General features: G+C 41.3%; 3 protein-coding genes and 1 long non-coding RNA gene across 9 annotated transcripts in view; 1 reads left to right on the plus strand and 3 right to left on the minus strand.

Moving 5' to 3' along the window:
* The window catches only part of LOC127534684 (zinc finger protein 239-like), a 214726-nt gene that overhangs the window by 41929 nt on the left and 147261 nt on the right, over positions 1-25536 (minus strand). The window lies entirely within an intron of this gene.
* Positions 1-25536, minus strand: part of LOC110946270 (zinc finger protein OZF-like) — a 97280-nt gene that overhangs the window by 40740 nt on the left and 31004 nt on the right. The window lies entirely within an intron of this gene.
* The window catches only part of LOC127534685 (zinc finger protein 239-like), a 121833-nt gene that overhangs the window by 16706 nt on the left and 79591 nt on the right, over positions 1-25536 (minus strand). The window contains exon 3 of one of the 2 annotated variants that reach the window (XM_051950548.1): positions 14916-16683. The exons of the other annotated variant lie outside the window; for it this stretch is intronic. Within the exon in view, the coding sequence (XP_051806508.1) occupies positions 16487-16683 (197 nt within the window). The 3' untranslated portion in view covers positions 14916-16486. Of the gene's footprint in view, positions 1-14915; positions 16684-25536 lie in introns of those variants that run through there. 2 annotated transcript variants of the gene reach the window in all.
* LOC127534701 (uncharacterized) lies at positions 22151-23100 on the plus strand. Its single transcript, XR_007942962.1, has 2 exons — positions 22151-22599; positions 22683-23100. It is a non-coding gene; the product is annotated as an uncharacterized LOC127534701 (long non-coding RNA).

Raw genomic sequence — 25536 nt, forward strand, 5'->3', positions numbered from 1 at the left:
TGGCTGCACGATATATCAAAAAATATCGTTTTTGCAATAATGGTAAGTGCGATATCCATATCGCAAAGTTGCACGATAATTTTATGATTATTTAGATGTATAAATCATGCTTTTTGCATGCATAGCCATTTACTTGACCAATTGAGCGCGACCTTAAACCCCCCTCCCCCACCCCGAATAGCACTTTTGCTACCAGTGCCACAACATGGCAGGACACAAGAAAGACGACTGTAACGAACAACTTGTGCCTAAAAAACAGCGCACCTCCAAAATTTGGGAGTACTACGGCTTTAGGAGACAGAACGAGTCACAGATACAAGAACTTTGCAAATCATGCCGAAAAATTGCAAGTCAGCCACCTCGAACACAACCACGAGGAACTGTATGCCGTTTTCTTACAATCTAAAACACCACGAGCTACTCCCATGAAGGCAGACAAACGAAAGACAAGCACACAGACAACAATTGGTGAAAGTTTTTCTTCTGTTACACCATATGAAAAAACTTCCAAGCGCAACCAAGGTTTAACTGCGACCATTACACATTATATCATCAAATGCACACTCTCCATTAATGTCGTGTGCAAAGAACGTTTTTTGAATATGCTGAAAATTCGACCGCAGATATCAAGTGCCATCACAAAACTATTTATCAAGTCGCCATTCCACAGATGTACAAAGCATGCTTGGGGTCTGTAAAAGCAGAGCTTAATAATGTGGATTTCTTTGCAAGCACCACAGATTTATGGTCCAGTCGTACTACTGAGCCCTACGTCAGATTTACTGTTCAATTTCTCACAAATTACTTTGATCTGAAAATGCGCTGCTTCGAAGTCTCCTACTTTCCGGACTCCCACACCGGTGAAAATATAGCGCCTGCCCTGTGGGATGTGTTGACGAACTGGGGGTTGCAAGAAGAGAAACAAGTGGCTATCACATCGGAAAATGGCACCAATATCGCAATATATATCAATATCGCAGTTCTTGACACCCATATCGCATATCGCACATATTTCCAATATCGTGCAGCCCTAGACACCATATTATGAGCCTATCCTCTCTTCCTCACAGTGTGTCTCCGTTCACCGTTAACTATTCACCTGAACATTTCATGATGTTCTACATGTGTAGTGGAGTTAATGATTCCACTTGCCATCTCATATTACATATTTGGTTCCCACGGTGACCACCGGATATGGCGTGGACGCACAATGTATGGGCCCCTGCAGACTTGGGGTGTGTTCCATAGATATGAAGAGTAGATACGACACGCCCCTCTGAGCGCCGTGCCGACGGAGACACTAAGCTAGTAGGGGCAAAGTTTCAGTGTTTTCCATTGATGTCAGTGGCACGAAAACTAAAACAAGAAGAATGCCAGCTCACTGTGCTGCATACAGTTGCACACAACGTCGCACGATCAAGACAAGGAAACTTGGAATAACTTTCCACAGGTAAAAATAGTTTTTGGCTCTTTTTTCATTATTAAATCTTGTTGAGAGCTTCCAGTCTATGAGAGCTAGCTAGTTAGCCACTAGCAAAACACTAACATGGGCTAACAGCTGGACAACCAAATACCAGATGATTAATAGTAGCTGTAGTATAGTTGTACAAGCAGTAGTAGTAATACTAAAAGTACAAGCAGCAATAGTAGTATAAGTAGCTGTTAGAGTCGTAGAAGTAGTTTCAGCATGTGTACTAGTATTACAAGTATAGTAGCAGTGACAGTATCTGCCACGCCCTTCCCGTGCCCCTCTGACTCTGCTAATTAGGAGCAGCTGGCGGTTATGGTGCGTCACTGACTGGCTGCAGGTAACACGGCTCCCTGCTAACTTTCTGGAATATACCTGAAACTCCACCGACAAATAGTTATTCTGCAGTGTTTTTAAAGCATTGTTGGAAAAGATGCCGCCTAAAGGTAGTAAAACGGGCCAGCAAATATCTAAAATAGGATCACGGAAAGACGTGGCTAGCACGGAGGCGGGCTCCTCTAGCATGGATGCTAGTATCGTGGCAGTTGCAGATGAGGAAATAACGGGAGGAACGGACATGGCCACGAATAATGACATCCTGAGAGAGATTCGTTCTCTAAAACAAGACACCACAAGGCAGTCTGCTGATGTGATGGAAGCTATAAATGGGATTAAGGTGGACATTGAGGCTCATGCTAAGAGAATTGACGAAGCGGAGGGGCGCCTTTCACAAACGGAGGACAACGTAACAATTCTCCAGCAGAAAGCTGCACGCCTCGAAAAAACTGTCGAAACTCTGAGCAACAAAGTTCAGGAGCAACAAGACCGGGCTAGACGTTCTAATCTGAGGCTGGTTAGTCTCCCTGAAAAAACTGAGGGGGCTGACGTGTGCATTTCTGGTAGAGTGGCTCCCTAAAACTCTGGGAGACACTCTTACTCCTGTACCGGTTATTGAGAGAGCTTACTGTGTCGGCCAGGTAGACCCGAGTGGGTCTCCTAAACCCAGAGCCATCATTATCAGGTTTGTGAAGTTTAAAGACTGTGAGAAGACCCTGAGAGCTGCCAGGAGGATGGGGGAAGTACGACACGGAAACCAGCATCTCTGATTTTTCCCGGACTTGTCGTCAGAGACCCGCCAGCGTCAGCGGCAATTTGACGGTGTGACGGCCTGGTTCAGAGCCTTGGATGTACGCTACGGCATGCTCTACCCAGCCCACCTGGTGATTACACACGCGGGCCAACGCCGGATCTTCAAGTTGGTTCGTGAAGCAGAGGAATATCTACAAGGGATGCAATCGCCTGTGCGGGGATCCTCCGAGAACTGAGAAGGAGGGTGACTCCCGGACCACCACGTCGGTTCTGATTCGGACATTGAAATCCATCCAGCAATGATGCACACTCGTCACTGGCACGAGGGACCCGTTTTTCGAGCTGAGGAGATAAGTTATTTTGTTTGTTTTTCTTTTCCTTGCTCCTGTTTCTTTTCCTTCTTTACAGTTGGTCTGATAAATGCCTCTAAATATTATTTTGATTAATTATTTCACGGAGCTATCTAAGTTACAAGTAGTGGAGAACACAGGTTGTTGACTCCTGTGAATTTTCGTTTTGTATACCCAATTTGAATACACATGCAGTTTTATCAACCAGAATGTATGTGTGTGTGTGTATACATATATATATATATATATATATATATATATATACACACACACACACACACATGTGATGATGGGTTATGGGAAAAGGCTGAATTGTGGAATGTGTGAGTAAATGACCAGAGGAGCAAATATTGCAGAGCTTGAGTTATGACCGGGTGGAGCACACTTTGAATTTGCCAAGGAGGACAGACAGGAGAGGTGCAATTATTCGGATTTAATACAGAATATGATTAAAACCATTTAAAAATGCCCATGAATAAAAAAAATATATATAGTTTTTATCCTAAAAGTCCATTAAAATACAATAAAACAAATGGGCCAAAAATGCACAATGTAAATAAAAACCACTTAAAACAAACTAAAAATGGCACCGTCCTTGAGCAGGGGGCTAAAGTGCAGTTGGGGATGCAGGCAGTCTTCCGATCCAAGTCGGTGAGGTTCCCTTGGTCACACCGGAGGTGAAGGAAACCACTGCCCTTACGTGTGTCAGCTCACGACGCCGCTTCACTCATCTCAGACTTCCACCGAGCTAGCCTCTCCTCTGGCACGCTGGGAACCCTTAGGTAAACACACAGATTTCATCGTACCTTGCACACTTTCAAGACACCCTGTGCCAGATGCAGCAAAGCAGCCCCAAAACATTACTGAGCCTCCTCCATGTTTCACCGTAGGGACAGTGTTCTTTTTTTCGTATGCTTGGTTTTTGAGTCTATGAACATAGAGTTGATGTGCCTTACCAAAAAGCTCCAGTTTGGTCTCATCTGTCCAAAGGACATTCTCCCAGAAGCTTTGTGGTTTGTCAACATGCATTTTTGCAAATTCCAGTCTCGCTTTTTTATGAGTTTTTTTCAGCAGTGGTGTCCTCCTTGGTCGTCTCCCATGAAGTCCACTTTGGCTCAAACAACGACGAATGGTGCGATCTGACACTGATGTACCTTGGCCTTGGAGTTCACCTTTAATTTCTTTGGAGGTTGCTCTGGGCTCTTTGGATACAATTCGAATGATCCATCTCTTCAATTTGTCATCAATTTTCCTCTTGCGGCCACGTCCAGGGAGGTTGGCTACTGTCCCGTGGGTCTTGAACTTCTGAATAATATGAGCCACTGTTGTCACAGGAACTTCAAGCTGTTTAGAGATGGTCTTATAGCCTTTACCTTTAAGATGTTTGTCTATCATTTTTTTTCGGATGTCCTGGGACAATTCTCTCCTTCGCTTTCTGTTGTCCATGTTCAGTGTGGTACACACCTTTTCACCAAACAGCAGGGTGACTACTTGTCTCCCTTTAAATAGGCAGACTGACTGATTATGAGTTTGGAAACACCTGTGATGTCAATTAAATGACACACCTGAGTTAATCATGTCACTCTGGTCAAATAGTTTTCAATCTTTTATAGAAGTACCATCATTTTTGTCCAGGCCTGTTTCATTAGTTTGTTTTTTTAAATAATTATGTTAATCAACAATTCAAAAGTAATGGCTGTTTTTGATTATTTAATTTTCAATAAATTTTTATTTATTGTTACTTTTGTGAGTTTCAAGTGATTTCAGTGAGAATTGTGGGTTTTTCCTTCTTTAACTGAGGGGTACCAACAATTTTGTCCACGTGTGTACATGCAAAACAACCCAATAAACCATAAATACATGCAAAACAAACAAAAATATAAAGAAGAACACAAATTAAATGCCACATCCCCTTGTGCCGGCTCACACACACACATACACATATATTTTTTAATCTTTATTGTATTATGCCCATGTGCCGGTGGATGTAAGCGCTAGTGATGCCATTTCTCTACTGTGGGTTTTTTCTAGCACATGCTTCGTTTGGGGAAGTGTGCGCCATTCTCATGCTGATGATAATCCTATTTTACTGTGATTTTTATTTTATTTATTTATTTTACTTTTTTTACTTTTCTTTTACTTTTCTTTCATTGCTCTGTCAAGTGCAAAAAGGAACTGATTGAAATAGTCTTATGGCTAACAAAATAGATTTGAAGATTTCCAGCTGGAATATACGGGGTCTTAATAGATTAGTGAAGATGAAACAGGTGTTCAGTAGAATCAAACAAATGGAGTCCAAAATCACTTTCATACAAGAAAATCACCTGAAAAAGGAAGATATGGGTAGGATCCGAAAAAGATGGCCAGGTGAGATTCATGCAGCCTGCTTTAATTCCCACTCGAGAGGAGTGATGATAGTTATCCACAAATCAGTTCCCTTTCATGTGAAACACAGAATCAGAGAGGAGATATGTCATACTCAGTGGGACTATAAACTCTATTTTAGTCAGCTTAATAAATATATTTGCACCCAACAAAGATGATCCAGCTTTCTATGAAAATCTATTTTTGTCCATATCTTCATCCCCGGGTCATTACATAATTGGCGGAGACTTTAACTGCGTTTTGGACCCAATGATAGATCGTTCGACAGGTACTGATGCTTCTCATCAACAGACAAGAAAAGTTATCAAGAAATTCATGTCTGATCTCAATCTTGTAGATACCTGGAGGTGTCTTAACCCTGATAAAAGGGAGTACTCATGCTTCTTGAGTACATATAAAACATACTCGAGGATAGATTACTTACTGATCACAAACTCTCTATTATCAATAATCAAGAAATGCTGGTACGATAGCATATTACTCTTGGACCATGCTCCAATTTCAATGATTATGCAACTGCCTAAGGCATCCTCCTCTCCACCCAGGTTTCGCTTCCAGTCTAAGTGGCTCCAATATCCTGATTTTGTGAAATTTCTCGACCAGAAAATAGACGAATATTTCTCTGTAAACACTAATCAAACTAGTGCCTCAATAAAATGGGCAGCTTTTAAAGCATTTTTAAGAGGTGAAATAATAAGTTATACTTGATATAAATCAAAAAAATATTATGAGCAATTGAATATAATTGAACAGAAGGTAAAGGCACTAGAAAGGCAGCTCTTCCATCAAATCAATCCAGGAAAGCAGCAAGAGATTCTTCACTTGAAAGCTCAATATAATTAATTAACTACAAGCAAAATAGCTTCGAATTTGCTGTGGTTAAAACAGTCCTATTACGATCAAGGAGAAAAGGTGGGAAAATTGTTGGCATGGAGGATAAAAAGGTACAAACGGAGAGGGCTATCAATATGATAAAGTCTGAAGAGGGAAAACAGTTAACTGATCCTAATGAAATAAATACATCCTTTGCAAATTATTATAAAAATCTCTAAAGTCTGAATGTCAAGATGGATCGGAGGACCAGAACAATTTTCTAGACAGACTCAATTTTCCTACCATAGCAGAAGAGGCGAAAATTGGTATTGAAACTAAATTAACCATTGAGGAGTTACTACAAGCTTTACAGAGCATGAATAGTGGGCGGGCCCCTGGACCCGATGGTCTACCTGTAGAGATATACAAGACATTTTCAAAGCTTTGGCGAAAAGAATAGAGACTGTTCTTCCAAATGTAATTAATAATGATCAGAATGTTTTTGTTCTACATAGGCAAGCCTTTCACAACACTCGTAGACTTTTGAATATTCTATCTACCAAACAAAATATTAAAGGGCATGCAATCCTATCATTAAACGCAGAAAAGGCTTTTGATAGAATCGAATGGGGCTATCTCTTCGACATTTTGAAACGATTTGGATTCGGTGATAAATACCTAAAGTGGATGAGATTATTATATACAAAGCCAATGGCAGAAATTTTAACTAATACTCAATATTCCACACCTTTTAAACTGTGTAGCTCCACACGACAAGGTTTCCCCTTGTCTCCACTATTATTTGAGTTGGCTATAGAACCTTTAGCTATGGCTGTATGGCAATCAGCTGAAATTACAGGAATTACAATTGGGAAGAGAGAACATCGTTTAGCTCCCTTTGCAGATGATATTGTTTTATTTTTTAACAAACCTAGAAACCTCACTTGGAGGGCTAAACCTAATTCTGAGTGAATTTGGACTTTTCTCTGGATATAAAATAAATTGTTCAAAAAGTGCTCTATTAATGTTGAATAAAGAGGAGAGGGAAAACCCACCGATTCAAACTCATTATGCCAACGTTACTGAGGGGTTCACGTACTTGGGAATTAAAATAACCCCAGAGGTTGACGGCATTCTGTCTGCCAACTATGACCCATTGGTGAAAGGGGTAGAGGACACGCTTGAAGGATGGGGTTCACTTCCAATTTCTATGATTGGGCGAATTAATATTATTAAGATGTCAATACTACCTAAATTCCTGTATTTATTTCAATCGATCCCTCTTCATCTTCCAGCCTCATTCTTTAACAAGCTGAAGAGAATTATCACCAACTTTATTTGGAATAATAAGCGTCCCATAGTGTGTCTTCCTCTCCTTTACCTGCCTTACGAAAGGGGGGGATTAAGGCTGCCCAATATGAAACTTTACTACTGGGCTGCTCAGCTTCGGGCTGCCTTGTTTTATTTTCTAAATGAAGATGTTCCAGCCTGGGTGGAGATGGAGGGTAGCTCAATAGAACTTCCGTGTTGTTCATATATCTATTCAGCACAGTGGCATCATTAGGCCTCTTTTAGGGGGGCTTCAGGCCCCCTAAAATATTTTTAAGCCCCCCTAAATAGTTTTATGTTCATTTATATTTTTTTAAAAAAGTTTTTTTTTTTAACAAAAATTCAATATAATGTGGCCAGAATATGAGTTTAAATAATCACATAACCAGTCATTATTAACTTAAATATGATCAAAAATCTTAGTTTCCCTTCACTTCATAGTGGAAGGTAGAGAGTCTGAGTCGGTGTGTCGTTATCCAGTCCATTCCACTTGTTCATAAAGAGCATGACCACATCACTGAAATCCAGTCCACGTTTTCCCTCCAACCCAGGCTGCATTCGGTACCTGCAGCATGTGTTTACTGGGAGGAGGAGCACACAGAACCGACTAGAGCAGCTTTAGGAGAAGAACGTGAACAAGAATGGATATACAAATGTTTTCAGGAGAGTAAGTATTCATCACTGCTGATAGTAACAATAAGTTAGCTACAGTCCCCCAGCGAACAGCAGAAAGTCCCATGTAATTAATGAACCAAATGCTCCCTGTTTGACTAATCAAACCTGGCTTCACATTCTGTAGGAGAGAGTCCCTGTACAGGAGGCAGTGTGAGATGCTGCTGTGTCTCTGTGCACGTCTTATCTTTGTTGTTTTGTGGTCAAAAGTTACATTTCAGCTCTCAAAGAACGCTGCTACTTAGCTAGCTAGTTAGTCTGAAATGCACTGTGAAGGTTCTGGTTGTTCATAGAGTTGGGTGTGCACTGTTTTTTTTTTTAACCATATGCTATCTTTGGGGTGACTTCCTTCTGGAGCATCAGCTCCAGCATCAGATGCACACAGTGAAACAGGACCTGAGCTCATTCACACATGATTATGGGAATAAAAATAATAATGCATTAATTATAATCACTCCACCACCCCTTATTGACCTGTAGGAGTCAGGTCAGAGGAGCAGAGAGAGTGAGAGGGGAGAAACTTCTACTGGAAAGGTGAGTCTGAAGGATTTCACAGGAGACTGTAATTTGTGATGCAGACAGTCTTGGATTTTTCTGGAACTTGATATGAATATGAAACATTTCAGTCCAGGTGCAAAATATAAGACTTATTTAACTTGAGCTTTTATTTAGGAGAGTAATGATTGGAAAGTGGAGATAGCCAAGAGATATATATATATAAGCCTAATTAGCCTGGCCCAAATATACGTCATAAACAAATAAGGTCACATAATTATACACCATTATGGGATAATACTATAACCTTAGTTAATTTATGCTGATAGAGAATACATTGGACTTTATGACAGTTATCTGGTTCATGTGATAGACCTTGCAATAGTTGAAAAAAAAGAAACAAAAAACATAAACCAGGTTAAAAAAAATAAATAAATAAAAAATCAGGATTTAGACTGTTACCACAACTACCATTGTAACATAAAAATCTTTGCTGCCCATCACCATCAAAATAAACTTTAGAGGGTATGAATATGATGTAAAAACGCATTGCACCATTCCATCAGCAGCAAAACCAGTGGGTGTAACGCAACGGGGCGGGTGAACCCAAGCAGCAGGCAGGCAGGCAGATAGATGAATTAAATAACGATTTAATATAGATAAGAATATATATATATATATATACAGAAAACTTGTAAACTGAAGCAGGAATGAAGTGACAGGGAAAAATACACTAAACTGAACTAAACTAAGGGCGGACCCGAAGGCCGAATTAAACTAACCACAAAACAAAACTAAATTACGGGTGAAGAGAGACTCACTGAATGTCCAGGACTGGGGAAGGCGGAAGCGGGCAGAACTGATGGAACCGAAGAAGAGAGTGTGGCAAGGGCAGGGAAAGGCAAATAGTCCAGAGGGGGGAACAGAGTCCGGAAAGTGGCGTGCCGGAGACGATGAACGGAGAGCAGGGATGAAGGCGGAGTGCGTCGTAGGGCAAGGGCAATGGAACAATGAACCAGCGTCGAACTGCGTACGGAGCCCAGTTTTATATGGCGCTGATTGTTCATTCGCGCTGGCTGTGTACTCAGCACAGCCGCTCATCATTATCTTGATGAGCCGGCTCGTTGCAGCCAGAGGGGCGTGACAGTGGGATTTCTCAAGTTTTTGTTGAAGGTTCAATTTAAATTGTGAACAATTTAAATGTAAACAGAAAATGAAACCTTCAGCATTGCACATTGAGTGACAAATTAATGGAATGAAAACATTGGTTTGCTGGTTTTGCTGCTGCTCCCATGATGGAACGCTAACTAGCATCTTTTGCTAGTTTTGGACCTAATATGACTACCTTCTATGATGCTCTGTTTTCACTGGTTGGACTGAACAGAACTAAGACCAGAAACAGTGTAGCTCTAGAGGGAACAGTCTCCTCTATTTTGACTATTAAAATGGCTGGTTTGGAGCCGTGTCATAAATGAGAACCCACCCCAGAGATAATCAAGGCTTCAAAAGAGGCCACCAGGGAGGACAACATGGCTCACAAGAATTCATTTTTCCCTGTTCTTTTCCTGTTTCCAGTTTTCCCATTTATTCTGAGTTTACAGTCTTTATTATTTATTTTTGGGCCTAGTTAATAAGTTATTCACCCTGCTCCTGTGGGACAGAGTTTAGTGTCTGATTGTAATTCTGTTCAGTGAATGGATAATTTAACTTCTGAAGATATGTTTTGTTTTTGCTTCAGCACTTTTTATTGTTTAGTTGCTGATGTGGTCAACTAGAAGCTGCTGAGTTCTCCAAGACAAATGTTACAAAGTGGCTGCTGGAGTTATTTCAGTTATGCAGATATTTATGAAAAATACTGAAATGTGTTGTACTCATCCAGCCACAGAACTTTCATCCATATTTTACATGAAGAACCATTTTCAATACTGTCTGCCGTTGCTCTGGGGGATTTTTTTCTGCTTTTTTGAAGCTCAGTGTTTTTTTTTTAATCCATTAATGTTATCTCTATAATAACATTTTAACAAAATGCTCTTAAAATACACCAGGATGCAGGAAATAGGATCCATAATTTTCAAAATTTTCTGGGGGAGGACCCCCAGACCCCCCACCAGCATCACACACAAACCAAATCTCACTCAAATGTCTGGTCACAAGTTGGCAGCCCTGAATTATTGTATTGTGAGCAAAAGTCATGGCCAAGGTGGCCTAAAACATTTACACAGTAAAGTATCTCTCAATAAATCTAAATCTGTCCAAAAAGTGAAAAAGTAATTCCTCAGTTTTTGTTAGTTGTTTGTGAAATTAAACATTCCCTCACATCCTGTGCATCTCCTGGGGGCTAAGAACCCCTGTCCTTCAAACCTAGTGACGCCCCTGATTCAGCACAAAGAAAAACACTCCTGAAGCAAACACAGAACCCTTTTCTAAAAAATACCATATGTATTTGGCATGAAGCTCACACCTTTCTGAATGAAAGTATTACATTGTCATGCTTCACTCCTATTTGGGGAAACAATAGTTTCAAATCTGGGAGACAAGAGGCAGGTTTCAAACACTGGATGGATTTGGGGATAAGTAAAATAGGAGATTTATTTACCGAACACTGTCTGATGTCTTTCCAACAGTTAATAGATAAGTATAACCTCCCAAGGAAACATTTCTTTAACCCTTTAAGCTGCAGTCAATTCCAGCCATTTTCAGTACAAAAAAATCGCTAATATTCTATTTGTAAATAAAAATATGACGAGAAATACAGGGAATATTGGACGCGCATCGCGAGGTGCATTTCCTTGAAAACGACCTATTCGTGGATTATATACCGACTTCAAGACATGTTTTGGACAAAATATGTTACTGGCTTGTTTCGTCTGGATGTCCAAGGTTGGATTATGGCCGTTTTTTGTGGAATATTTTCATCTGTGTGTAATAATGAACCCGGAAATGTGAGTCGCGCTGTGTACGTTGAAGCCGTGTACAGAGAAAGGATGGATGGATATTCGTTTTTTGTCGGACAAATGTGTTTATATTACCCGCTATGGTAATCACATCTGAAAGTGGTTTATACCGGCAGATTCATGAGAATCTAAGCTTTCCATCGGCCTATAATGTTTGTATAATCGCGTTTGCAGTTTCAGACATTTAGCAAATTGCTTATGCAGATCTCAAAGTGTACCACGGGCGGGACACTGAAGCGCAACTGAAGCGCAACGGGTTAAATATTTACAAATTAGAAGTTTTGTACATGCTCAGAGTAAAACTTATCTGAGACCTTCATTTTCTTTAAAGCTGCTGTCCGGAGTTTGAATCGCAGCGTCTCCCAAAACACTGTTGGTCCCTCCCTCCCTCTGATTTCGCCCCTTTATTTGTGCACGCGCGCAGTACATGAGAGGAGTGCCCGGAGTGCTGCAGCATCTCGCCTGTTTTGCTGTTTTCCCCTCTTCTACATTTAGTACATTTAGTAAATAATAAAGGAATTACGTTAGAATTCTGTATTGAGTCTAACTTGTCCTAATACCAAAATAACATGAATCTGCTAGGACGAACGAGTAAAGTTTCAATATGTGATTACACTCGTGTATCCCTCTCGATGACGTTGTTTATCAAACTTAGTGCATTTACGCGTGTATATGTGTTAGATTGTTTATTTATTTCTATCTAGAGTTCAGAATTGCATGACTCCTCTGACGAAGAGTATGTCCCAGACGCCCCAACATCTTCCTCCAGAGGTCGGGCATCTAAACGAAGCCGTCAGGCGGGCTATGGAGGCCGTGGTCGGGGAGCGACGCGAGCACCCCGAGCCAAAAAACGTCCTGCAGTCTCTTGGCCTGACAAGCCGTGGGATTGGTAACTTTTCTGGAAGTTGCTGATCCCTGATGCTCTCTCCTCCACAAGCAAAACAAATGTGCGCGCGGTTGCGTAGTGCGTAGCTCGCCCACCTCTGCATGGGCTTGCTTGCTGTGCGCGTAACCGTTGATTGACAGCGTGACAAAGCTGAAGCTCGAACTTGATTGGTTGGCAGCAACCGGCGCTTTTTGGAATAACATGGGGGTCTATGAGAGGAAGGCGGAGCTCAGGAATAAATTTTCATATCGCGTCATATATATCCTGAGAATTTTGAGGCAAGTGTTGTGCTTCGTTGCGCTTCAGTGTTCCGCCCGCAGGACACTTTGAGATCTGCATAAGCATTTCCTTTAATGTCTGAAGCTGCAAACACGATTATACAAACACTCAGGATATATATGCAACAAACACAATTTAGGTTCAACAGGGATTGTGCATTCTGTTAGTCTTGAAATCAGGCAAAGGGTATCCCTCCAAAATGTTTTTATCTCCTGGCATTCCCATATGCAGTGAAGCAAAGTGCCTTTTTCTGTCTTACACTTGTAACAATTGTCCGGAATATTGGGGTTAAAATGATTTATTTTAACAGGAGTAATGTAGGTCCTGAAGAGCCATTTATATTGCAATAACCTGCCTCTGGTATTAATACTCTGGGTTTGAGCCAAAAAGCAGGCCTTCTCCCATTCCTCTGTGGATATATCTATCTGCAAATCATTCCTCCAAGATGATAAATACGAGTGGGAGTTTTCCTTCATACCATCCAGAAGCATAATATAGAGCTTTGATAACTGCCCCCTGCCTTGTAAATGAGTAATTGTAAATTGCTCAATTAAAGAAAATGAAGGTCTCAGATAAGTTTTACTCTGAGCATGTACAAAACTTCTAATTTGTAAATATTTAACCCGTTGCGCTTCAGTTGCACTTCAGTGTCCCGCCCGCGGTACACTTTGAGATCTGCATAAGCAATTTGCTAAATGTCTGAAACTGCAAACGCGATTATACAAACACTATACGCCGATGGAAAGCTTAGATTCTCATGAATCCGCCGGTATAAACCACTTTCAGATGTGATTACCACAGCGGGTAATATAAACACTTTTCTCCAACAAACAACAAAACATTTAAAGGGCACAACTCACCTTTGGACGCTCTTTTACTGGTCAAAGATGAAAATAATCCACAAAAAACGGCCAGAATCCAAGCTTCGGCATCCAGACCAAACCACCACGTATAATATTTTGTCCAAAACATGTCTTGAAATAAGTAAATAATCCACAAATAGCTCGGCTCCGTGCGGGCACACGCGTTGCGCGTTTCATATTCACTGTATTTATGTCCATATTTTTATTCAGCATACAGAGATCCACACGGTCTTGCACTCAAAATGGCGACTGAAGTCTTTCCTTTATGTTTACACCGCGTTTCAACCAATCAAGTGACTCTGGCCTGCCTCCGAGGCCTAAACGGCCAACCGAGAATGACCGATCTGGACCTACCTCATTTCGTCAGTAAATTCTGAGCAAATCACGTCGGCGGAAACGTTTGACTGACAGGGATTGTAACCAATGAGCCTGCTGAATACCAGGATATAAATAGAGCCTCTGCCAGCAGGGTTGTGTGACTTTTCACACCTCTGCTCCGGCTGCAGCTGCAGCCTCTCTGTCTGTCCATCCCAGTCTCTGTGTCTGATGCACACTGGAGCTGCTCTGAAGTGCCTTTTTAGAGTTCTTTATGAGTTTTTTGAGTGAAAATAATGTGAAAACAGGCTGAAAAACGAACATATACCATTTTTGCCCAGGGTGTGCAGAGGGTGTACAAAATTGACAGCGCCTGGCCATAGCAGTACAAATACATGTGTGAAACACTCATTTCTTGTAGTATTGCTCTAAAATTATGACCTGAAATATGTAAGACCCCAGGCTGTTGCCTTGTTGTGTTTCAAGCTGTCACAGTGCTGCCACACTTATTTTCAGGTGTTTTTTTTGGGAAAAAATTTAGGCGAGAATAAAATTCATCCTAATTCAGTGTGTTCCAACATAAAATACTCTTTGTCAGTAGCACCTAGAGTAATTCTGACTGCACTGGGTGAAAATTCAGGTTGTCAGCTTTCAAAGGAGACCCCAACCATGCCTGTACTTCAAACAGTTCAAGAACAGCATTCAGTTTACTTTCCGTACATCTTCAGTAGAAATTTCAGGCGGAAATTGATGGAAGCTTATAGTTAGATTGTTCAATCTTTACCCAGGACAGTGGTGTATCAAAAGAGAACCAATAGGAGGCAGTTGAAAGTTGGGCTGCCCAATAGTACCATTCCAGGTTTGGAAGCCTCAGACCACCCCTCTCATATGGCAGGTATAGCAAGGACATACGAAGTCTAGTCCGTCTGTTATTCCAAATAAACTTGCAAAAGATACTTTTCATTCTTGAAAAGAGATAAGAAGGGGGATTAAGGGGTATTAACTGGAATAAATAAAGGAATTTTGGGAGCACGTTCATTTTAAGAATATTTATACTACCAATCATGGAGACTGGCAACATCGACCATCTGGCTATTGATTCAGACACAGATTCAATTACTGAATTGTAGTTTGCAGGTATTAAGTTTTCAATTTTAGGGGTGATTTTTATGCCTAAGTAGGTAAAGCTATCAGTAACCACCTTGAACGATCACTAAGATGCCTCCCATCTTAGTGATGCTGAGGTCTCCAGTGTATTGAATAAAAAGAAGTTATCGATGTTTGACCCAACATATTCCAGAAATTTGGAGTTTAGCAACCAGTGTGGTTTTAAACGCCAGATATACTGCCCTTTGATAGCTGATGAAGCAGAATATGAGAGTGTAACTAGAGCATGGTCAGATATGAGGATGCTCTTATACATGCAGTTAGCAATCTTAGAAACCAGAGGGTTAGAAATAAGAAAATAGTCTGTGCGGCTAAAAGTATTATGGCTGGTGGAGTGGCATGAATATTCTCTCTTTGTGGGGTTTTTAAGTCTCCAAATGTCTTTTAGATTTAGTTCAAGCATAAACTGATTTATTATTTTCCTGCTTCTCGAGTGCGAAACAGCTGAGCCTGAGGAACGGTCAAGTTCCGGATCTATTTTTATGTCCCCATGCATTGATGATATTGAAAGAAATAAGTTATTATAAAAGTTCGGATCATCATTATTTGGTCCATACAGATTTACCAAAATCAAGTCCTGGTTTAGTAGAGAACCTTGTATAATGACGAACCTACCTATAGAATCTAAAACAGTTTTTTTTAATACGATGAGGTACAGATTTGTGCACGAGTATAGCAACACCCCTGGCATGTGATGAAAAGGAGCATGCTATTACTTGGCCTGGCCATCTTTTCTTTAATCTTGGGACTTCACTTGAGAGTAGGTGTGTTTCTTGCATAAATATAATATTTGGGTGGTACTGTTTAAGTCTGGACATTACCTGCTTTAATTTAACAAGTTTTCTAAGGCCTCTAACATTCCAAGAAATCACCCCCAAATCGAAATTACTACTCATCTGCAAACTGACATCATCTGTATACTGCCCTGTATATTCCACTTATGTTTATCTACTGGATCAAGCACCTTGCTGCTATAAGAAAAGAACATTATTAACAATGAACACCAAGAAACAAACCCACACATTTCCCTTTTGTGACTTATTCACACAGAAACCTCCCACCCAAAAAAAACAAGACCAAGGTTATATTTTCTGATCCTTAAAAAGGAGCAAAAAGAACGTCTCACCCTTTTCGACCAAGACACCTTACTCCACCCTCGATTTAAGTAAGTGATGGTCACCCATCGATACCTTTTCTTAAAGTTGTATGTTTGGCTCACATAAAGTTCTGTAGCATCAAAAATTTAAAAAACCAAACATAATCGCTACATATAATTAAAATGTAAAGCATATCCAAATAGACAATGGCTTTTTTGTTAAATGATAGTCACAGAGTTAAGACTTTGAGTCCAATTTCTCTCTTTTTTGTTTGGTTTTTAGTCTTAAGTGTCATGTGCAATATTTACTCGAGTGCCGGACTTCCTACTGGTCACTTTGTTGACGAACATGGCAGATGAAATCCTCCACCTCCGCTGGGGTATGGAAAAGCTGTCGGTTGCCCTGGTGGAAAATCCTCATCTTGGCCGGGAAGATGAGCCCAAAGTCAATATTCAGTGACCGGAGCTGTTGCTTCACCCCGTTTAATTGATTCCGTTGTTTCTGTACCTCAGTGAATAGGTCTGGAAAAAACATAATGTAATGATACATTACTTTTCCTTTTTGACGAGCCGCTTTCATCACCTTCACTTTATCCTGGTAATTGAGGAATTTCATGATCATGGTGCGGGATGGGGCGTTTGGAGTCTGCCGACCTGGCAGCCTGTGTGCGCATTCAATAACAGGTGAACTCGGGAAAACATCCGAGCCAAAAACTGCAGGTAGCCAGGATTGAAGGAACGAAGCTGCGTCTCCTCTCTCGGTTTTCTTGGGCAAACCGATTATCCTTAGGTTTGATCTCCGATGTCGATTCTCGAGGTCATCCAGTTTCCGTGTAAGCTCGTGAACTTTGTTTTGTAGTGACGATTCTTTGTTGATGAGTGAGGAGATGTCGTCTTCTGCTTTGCTAATCCGAGTTTCGGCTGTATCAAGTCTCTCGGTGAAACCAGAGAGTGCTTCTTTTATTTAACGGTTAGATGCTATGACCTCCCGTAACTGGGCTGAGAAATCTGCTCGCAGTAGCTGTATGGCTGCCAGCACATTAGCTTCGCTAGCTTGCCCGCTAGCTTTAGCCTCCCCCCCCCCCCCCCCTTCATCTAGCGAGGTCCCATTCCAGCAAACATCCGCGTCCTCAGCCACTTCGATTTTCTTCGGTTTGTTACTTTTGCGAGGCATTTTGGTTGTCAGAGTTTAAAAGAGTATAACGTAGGACGAGCACAGTTAGTTGGGTGACACTAGTCTAAATGGAAACGCAGAATTAGGGCTCTGAGGGTCGGAGCTTAGCAATCACCTGCCGCTAAGGAAGACGCCATAACCGGAGGGGAGGATGTTTTGATTCAAATGGTACACCGGTGGCACGGGGAGTAGCAGTGCTGGTACAGGAGGAATTAATGGAAACTGCGAAAATTATTGGTAAAGATCAGGATGGCAGGCTACTTATAATAAAATTTAAATATAATAATGAAATGTACAGATTAATTAATGTGTATTGCCCCAACATAGGAGGAGACAGAAAAACATTGGTTAAAGAGTTAAACAAATGGTGTGTAACCACAAAAAAATGCCTCATAATAGGAGATTTTAATATGTACACACGTGGACAAAATTGTTGGTACCCCTCAGTTAAAGAAGGAAAAACCCACAATTCTCACTGAAATCACTTGAAACTCACAAAAGTAACAATAAATAAAAATTTATTGAAAATTAAATAATCAAAAACAGCCATTACTTTTGAATTGTTGATTAACATAATTATTTAAAAAAACAAACTAATGAAACAGGCCTGGACAAAAATGATGGTACCTCTATAAAAGATTGAAAACTATTTGACCAGAGTGACATGATTAACTCAGGTGTGTCATTTAATTGACATCACAGGTGTTTCCAAACTCATAATCAGTCAGTCTGCCTATTTAAAGGGAGACAAGTAGTCACCCTGCTGTTTGGTGAAAAGGTGTGTACCACACTGAACATGGACAACAGAAAGCGAAGGAGAGAATTGTCCCAGGACATCCGAAAAAAAATGATAGACAAACATCTTAAAGGTAAAGGCTATAAGACCATCTCTAAACAGCTTGAAGTTCCTGTGACAACAGTGGCTCATATTATTCAGAAGTTCAAGACCCACGGGACAGTAGCCAACCTCCCTGGACGTGGCCGCAAGAGGAAAATTGATGACAAATTGAAGAGACGGATCGTTGGAATTGTATCCAAAGAGCCCAGAGCAACCTCCAAAGAAATTAAAGGTGAACTCCAAGGCCAAGGTACATCAGTGTCAGATCGCACCATTCGTCGTTGTTTGAGCCAAAGTGGACTTCATGGGAGACGACCAAGGAGGACACCACTGCTGAAAAAAACTCATAAAAAAGCCAGACTGGAATTTGCAAAAATGCATGTTGACAAGCCACAAAGCTTCTGGGAGAATGTCCTTTGGACAGATGAGACCAAACTGGAGCTTTTTGGTAAGGCACATCAACTCTATGTTCATAGACTCAAAAACCAAGCATACGAAGAAAAGAACACTGTCCCTACGGTGAAACATGGAGGAGGCTCAGTAATGTTTTGGGGCTGCTTTGCTGCATCTGGCACAGGGTGTCTTGAAAGTGTGCAAGGTACGATGAAATCTGAAGACTATCAAGGCATTCTGGAGAGAAATGTGCTGCCTAGTGTCAGAAAGCTTGGTCTCAGTCGCAGGTCATGGGTCTTCCAACAGGACAACCATCCAAAACACACAGCCAAAAACACCCAAGAATGGCTGAGAGAAAAGCGTTGGACTATTCTAAAGTGGCCTTCTATGAGCCCAGATCTGAATCCCATTGAACATATGTGGAAGGAGCTGAAACATGCCATTTGGAGAAGACACCCATCAAACCTGAGACAACTGGAGCTGTTTGCTCATGAGGAGTGGGCCAAAATACCTGTTGACAGCTGCAGAACGCTCATTGACAAATACAGAAATCGTTTAATTGCAGTGATTGCCTCAAAAGGTTGTGCAACAAAATATGAAGTTATGGGTACCATCATTTTTGTCCAGCCCTATTTCATTAGTTTGTTTTTTTAAATAATTATGTTAATCAACAATTCAAAAGTGATGGCTGATTTTGATTATTTAATTTTCAATAAATTTTTATTTATTGTTACTTTTGTGAGTTTCAAGTGATTTCAGTGAGAATTGTGGGTTTTTCCTTCTTTAGCTGAGGGGTACCAACAATTTTGTCCACGTGTGTATCTGTCAAAGCTGGACAGGGTAAATGAAAATCAATATAAAAATTACAGTAGTAGGACTGAATTTATTAACTTAATGGAACTAACTTGATATATGAAGGAGCCGAAACCCAAATAAAAGGCAATTTTCAAAGCCGGAAGGGATCTTAAAACAAGCGAACTGATTTCTGCTTCGCTTCACCAGAAATAATGCAAAGAGTGAGCAGAGTGGAATACAAAGCAAACACATGGGCAGATCACTCCTCTATGGAGGTTGACCTAGATCACACATGGATGGCCAGGAATGGTGGCTCCTGGTGTCTTAATAACAGTTTACTGGAGGATGAAAAGTTTACTAGAAGAGCAAGGAGTTTCCTAGAAAACATAGTGGAGGAAATTGACTTTACAGAGGACAAATTATCGTGGTGGGAGGGAGTAAAAGAAAGGATAAAGAAGATGTGCATAAACTACAGCAAGCAAAAAAGGTGGGAGGCAAACAAGGAGGAATGTAGAATAAGGCAGGAAATAAAAATAGAGCTAGAAAAAATAGAAGGTCAAGCACATGATTTAACACCATCTTTGTGCTTAAAAAGAACTGGAAGTAATAGAAATTAAAAAATGCAAAGGTGCAATAACAAGGAGTAAGGCAAAGCATGCAGTGGAGGGAGAAGTCCACAGCCTATTTTCTGGGTTGGGAAAAAGAAAAAGCAAAAGTCCTTCGTTAAAGAATTAATAACTGAGGAAAGAAAGAAACTTGACAAAACAGAGGAAGTATTGGATGAGGTGGAGCACTTTTATCAGGAACTTTTTTCCAGTGAAGGGGTGAAAGTACAGGGTCTTGAGAGAGTGCTCGGGGCCCTGAACATCCGACTCCCTCCCGAGGATGCCGAATGGTGTGACTTTCCCCCTCACTTTAGGGGAGGGAGAGGCGGCCATCGGTGGACTCGGGAGGAACAAAAGCCCTGGCTCCGACGGCATAACCTCTGACTTTTACATTTCTTTCAGAGACCAGCTGGCCCCGGTCCTTCTCTCCCTCTACCACAGCATGGAGGAGCAGAGGTGCACCCCCAGGACCTTGACGCTCGGTTTAGTAAGTCTGATGTACAAGCAGAGAGGGGACAGATTGTGCCTAAAGAACGATAGACCCATCAGTCTACTCAACACAGACTACAAAATACTGGCAAAAATACTGGCAAACAGGTTAAAAAGCGTAATACATAACATAGTAGGTCAGACACAATCATACAGTATACGTGGGAGGGACATATCAGACAATACTCACAGTAAAACATGGAGTGGAACAGTTACCGGGGGGGCTCTATATGACAGCTGACTTCAATAAAGCTTTTGACAGTGGAACAGAAGTCTCTATGAGGGGTAATGACAAAAATGAGGTTTAGGGACAGGTACATTGGATGGTTAGAACGACTATACAGCAATGCACACAGTCAAATAAAATGTAATGGTTTTTTGACACAGCCAGTTCACCTTCAAAGATCAAACAGGCAGGGCTGTCATCTCTCTGCACTTTTGTACAGTTTTGTACACAGCCAGAAGAGCAACCTGGTGTATGCAGTTAAATGCAGCGAGGAATGCTCAGATCTCTACATAGGGGAAGCCAAACAGCCACTTAACGAGTGCATGGCTAACACAGGAGAGCCAATTCCTCAGGACAGGATTCGGCAGTCTTCATTCACCTTAAGGAAGAAGGACACTCGTTTCAGGACACCAATGTTCAGATTTTGGACAGGGAGGACAGATGGTTTGAGAGAGGAGTGAAAGAAGCCATCCATGTGAAAGTAGAGAAGCGATCTCTGAACGGGGGGGGGGGGGGGGTCTGTGACATCATCTTTTGCCAATTTACAATCAGGTCCTTTCAAAACTCCCCAAAAGAACTACTCAGCAGACTCATGCTAATGACCACCATTAGCACACGGTGACACAGTGACATCTGTGCATTTCAACGACCACCACCGATACTCACAACAACCATCGTTGAGTGGTCAGATGAGTTTTGGTATCGGTCGTTGGAATAATAGCCCTAAACACACCTCACAGAGGTTTAAAAGCCGAGGCAACACCAACCAAAACCAGGGGCCTGTTTCACGAAGCAGGTTCATTGAAAACTCTGAGTTTCTTAACCCTGAAATGAGGGAAACTCAGAGTTTTCCATTTCACGAAGCGAGGTAACTTAACCCTGAGACAGAGGGGTAACTCGAGCCTGTTTCACAAAGAGGGGTAACTTCAACTCTCAGTCAGTTACCGCAGTAACAGACTCTATGACTTGAACCTGGTCGGCAGCAGGTTTATCTGAGAAAACCTCGAGTTTCTTTCCGTCTCCACCCTCTTTCAGCCACACACGCTGTTTCATTTCCTCATTCATTCAGTCAGTAAGCGAGCGAGTTTTGGTGTAGAACAGCTTTTATTAACGATCCAGTGGATAAAGGAGCAGCATTACTGCACAGATAATTAAATATTTGTCGGTAGATTGTTATCAGACCGCGCATAAATGTTCTCGCATTTCCAGACAATTATCTGTTCGAGCGGTACCGTTTCGTAATCATTTTAAGTCCATAATCTGCATAAACAACCTAATCCGTCCTTACATTTACATTACCAGCCGTAGTCATGCTCTCACATCCAGCAGATATTGTGTGTTGCACTGCAGTTCTTTGCAAATGAAAGTTTTTTATATAATGTCAGAGATGCAGAGTAAGGCAGCTGTATGGAGGACATTCAGAAAAGTGTTCCTGGCCCTGAAACAGCTTTAACTCATCATTGTGGTTTTCCTGGACATAAACCTGTCAGAGCATCAAGGAGGAGTTCCACAGGATTACAGGTGAATGATGTAGAGATCTGTTAAATTCATTTTAAATCATATTCTGTTCATGACATTGTGCTGCAGCCTCAGACTGGGATTAGTCATTTTAATTTCTTTTAGGATTTCCCAGTGTGATTGGCTGCATAGATGCACACACATCCCCATCACAGCTCCCTCACATCATGAACAGGAAGTCCATTCACAGCATAAATGTGCAGGTAGGCTACAGGTAGACTGACTACTGTTTCTAAATGTTAAAGACTGCATCATAGTTCAACATCTGTCATTCTCTGCACTGTCCAGATCATATGTGATGCTGCATACATCATTTCTGATGTGGAGGCCAAGTGGTCTGTGTCTGTTCGTGACTCCAGGATTTATGGAGAGTCTAACCTGAGCAACAGACTGCAGCGTGGTCAGCAGCCTAAAGATTTTCACAATAGAATTCTCTTGTCTCCCTCCTTTAATATGCTCTGATGTATCCACTATACATTACAGGAGAGTTTGATGGCCTTCTGCTGGGTGACAGGGGTTACCATGCCAACCCAGGCTGATGACCTCATACCCTGACCCTGAACCAGGCCCCCAACAGAACTTCAACCGGACTCACTGCAGGACCAGAGCCCGGGTGGAGATGACCATAGGCCTGCTGAAAGCCCGTTTCCAGAGCCTACGTCTCCTCAGGGTGACCCCTGAGAGGACCTGTGATATTACTGTGGCATGTGTTGTTCTTCATAATATTACTATTAGAGGAGAGCAACACCCTGCCCTACAAACTGAAGACCCAGATGATGAGCCCATCCACCTGCAGCTATCCAGGACAGCAGAGCAGTCAGAGACACCGTATGCAATAATCACTTTAGAGTTTAAGTCTCCATCATCACCACCACAGCAAATAAAGACATGATACACATTTCATTTGGTCTTCTTTATTTCCTACAAATAAAAGATAGTTCAGTTCATGTTCCAATAGTTAACATCATTCACCTGTGACCATCACCCACGTCTAACTTGTGCTCCAGTATTTCAATTTCCAGATCTGCCCTCCTAATCTGTTTTTTGGATTTTTCTCAGCAAATGCAGTTTGTAAATCTGTTTACTGATAAGTGGGAATACATAGAGGACATTCAATTATACAGTTGCACATGAATTCCACAGAATGAAGCTCTGGTGTTTCCTGAACATCCATCTCACTGTGTCAGTCTGTGCAGTGGAAGCTGAGGAACCATCCTGCTGCTGTCCAGCCATGCTCTGTTAAAAAGGATGAGAATGTGCAATACTTCAGTGTAGGCTAAATGTCACACTCTATATTCCACCCAAAATGTGAATGTGAAGAGAACTATCAGTAACATACCTCTGTATGCCTTTCTGGATCCCCCTCTGTAAAGGCAGCAGACACAGTTTCATCCTCTTCATCCGAGATCAGTGACATGTTTCAGTAAACTTAAACTACCATTTGGATAAATCTTTGGAGTGTTGCCTACTTACAATTACAAGGTCTGTTGTGGTGTGAAGGGGCCAAAAGACAAAAAAAGACACAAAAGAGAACTAAATACTCACATATATACGTATATATATATATATATATATATGTGTGTGTGTGTGTGTGTGTGTGTGTATATATGCATCCATGACCTTTTATACCACCGTTTTACAGACATCTGCTTTCTTTCTGCTGGCTGAGCAGAAGTCTATGTTCGTTTAAATAGGCTTAATTATTTAACAGAACATGATATGGATGCAGACATTTAGACTATGTGTGGATAAAACAACTGCACAGTCAAACAGTCACTTAATATTTAGGCTACTTTACAATGTAAAACATGATCAACATGAAGTACCTCCATGAGATAATGCCGAGGTCTGACCTGTTTGAACAATGTTTTTATATTTCATCTTAAGCTGCTGCCCCGTGCGCTTCTCCCCCTCGAGATTTCACCTACCGGTAAATGAAATAACTTACTAGGCTGCCATTCAGATTCAGACAGTGATTCCCTGTAATATTATTACGATTACAAAGGACTACATTTAAACTTACGCATTGATCCTGGCAGCAGTGTTTTTCACGCCGTCTCCCTCTCTTTTACAGCTGCAGCGGTGTTGCACTTCTTTCTAAAAACGTGTTCAAACTCTCCATATGAGCGCGTTAAAAATTTCCAGTTCAAAAACGCAGCCTTTCGCTTCCCCGTTGCCATGGTGACTCGTCGAATCAGGGCTCCATTGATGCTGTCTTTTCAGAGTTGCGGTGCACGTGCGTAACTCCGAGTGAAACTACTCCGAGTTGATTAAACCAACTCAAATCAGCCGTTGTGAAACCGAAAACTCAGAGTTTTCTATCTCAGAGTAGATCAACTCAGAGTTGAGGATTAAACTCAGTTTGTTAAACCTGCTTCGTGAAACAGGCCCCAGTTCTCTCTTTGCTGAAGCCATGAGAGCAGTTTTCAGGTTTCAGTACCCAGCAGGTCAGAGATCAGATTTTTTTTTCAGTCATCCAAGAGTAACAAGGACTGTAAAACAAAAACTGTGTGCTGCACGTGTGACAAATACAGTTGCATTCTATTCTCCATGTGTTAATTAGAGCTTAATATGTTCGTAATATCTTGCTTGAATCTGTTATTTTTCTATTCTTATGATTGATGTAGGTTATGCTGCTTGTCAGTGGGAGCAATGATTCAAAAGATGAGAGAATTCTAGTATTTTGAAGTTTTACATTCCATTGTACAGTATACAGTACACTGTTGTTTCCCTTCAAAAATGCATTTCAAGTTCCTTTCTGCACATTTCTGGTACTTTATTAGGCTATAGAAGTATTATATCTTGCAAAACAAGAAATGTTTACACCTATGCAGTACCTTTAGCAGCAATAATAGTGATAAACCTCTAACTTAAAGCTGCTGTCCGGAGTTTGAATCGCAGCGTCTCCCAAAACACTGTTGGTCCCACCCTCCCTCTCATTTTGCCCCTTTATTTGTGCATGCGCGCAGTACCTGAGAGTGGTGCCCGGAGTGCTGCAGCATCTTGCCTGTTTTGCTGTTTTCCACTCTTCTACATTTAGTACATTTAGTAAATAATAAAGGAATTACGTTAGAATGCTGTATTGAGACGAAAGACACGTGACCTGAGGACAGGATGGCTGCATAGCTCTTTCTCTCTTGCCCTTTCCCCCCAACATTGTTTAATTTAAAGTGATAAACAAGCTACTAAGGGGTTCACAACGCAGATTTTTGATTATGCAGTCTCAAAGAAGCAAACAACAGCGTTCAGTCAAACAGACCGAAGGAAACTCCAATGAAGTATCCAGCGAACTGACAGGCGGCATCGAGGATAAGCTAACTAGCACAATCAGGCTAGC

The sequence above is a fragment of the Acanthochromis polyacanthus genome, chromosome 7, assembly GCF_021347895.1.
Source record: "Acanthochromis polyacanthus isolate Apoly-LR-REF ecotype Palm Island chromosome 7, KAUST_Apoly_ChrSc, whole genome shotgun sequence".
In the NCBI taxonomy this organism is placed as follows: domain Eukaryota; kingdom Metazoa; phylum Chordata; class Actinopteri; family Pomacentridae; genus Acanthochromis; species Acanthochromis polyacanthus.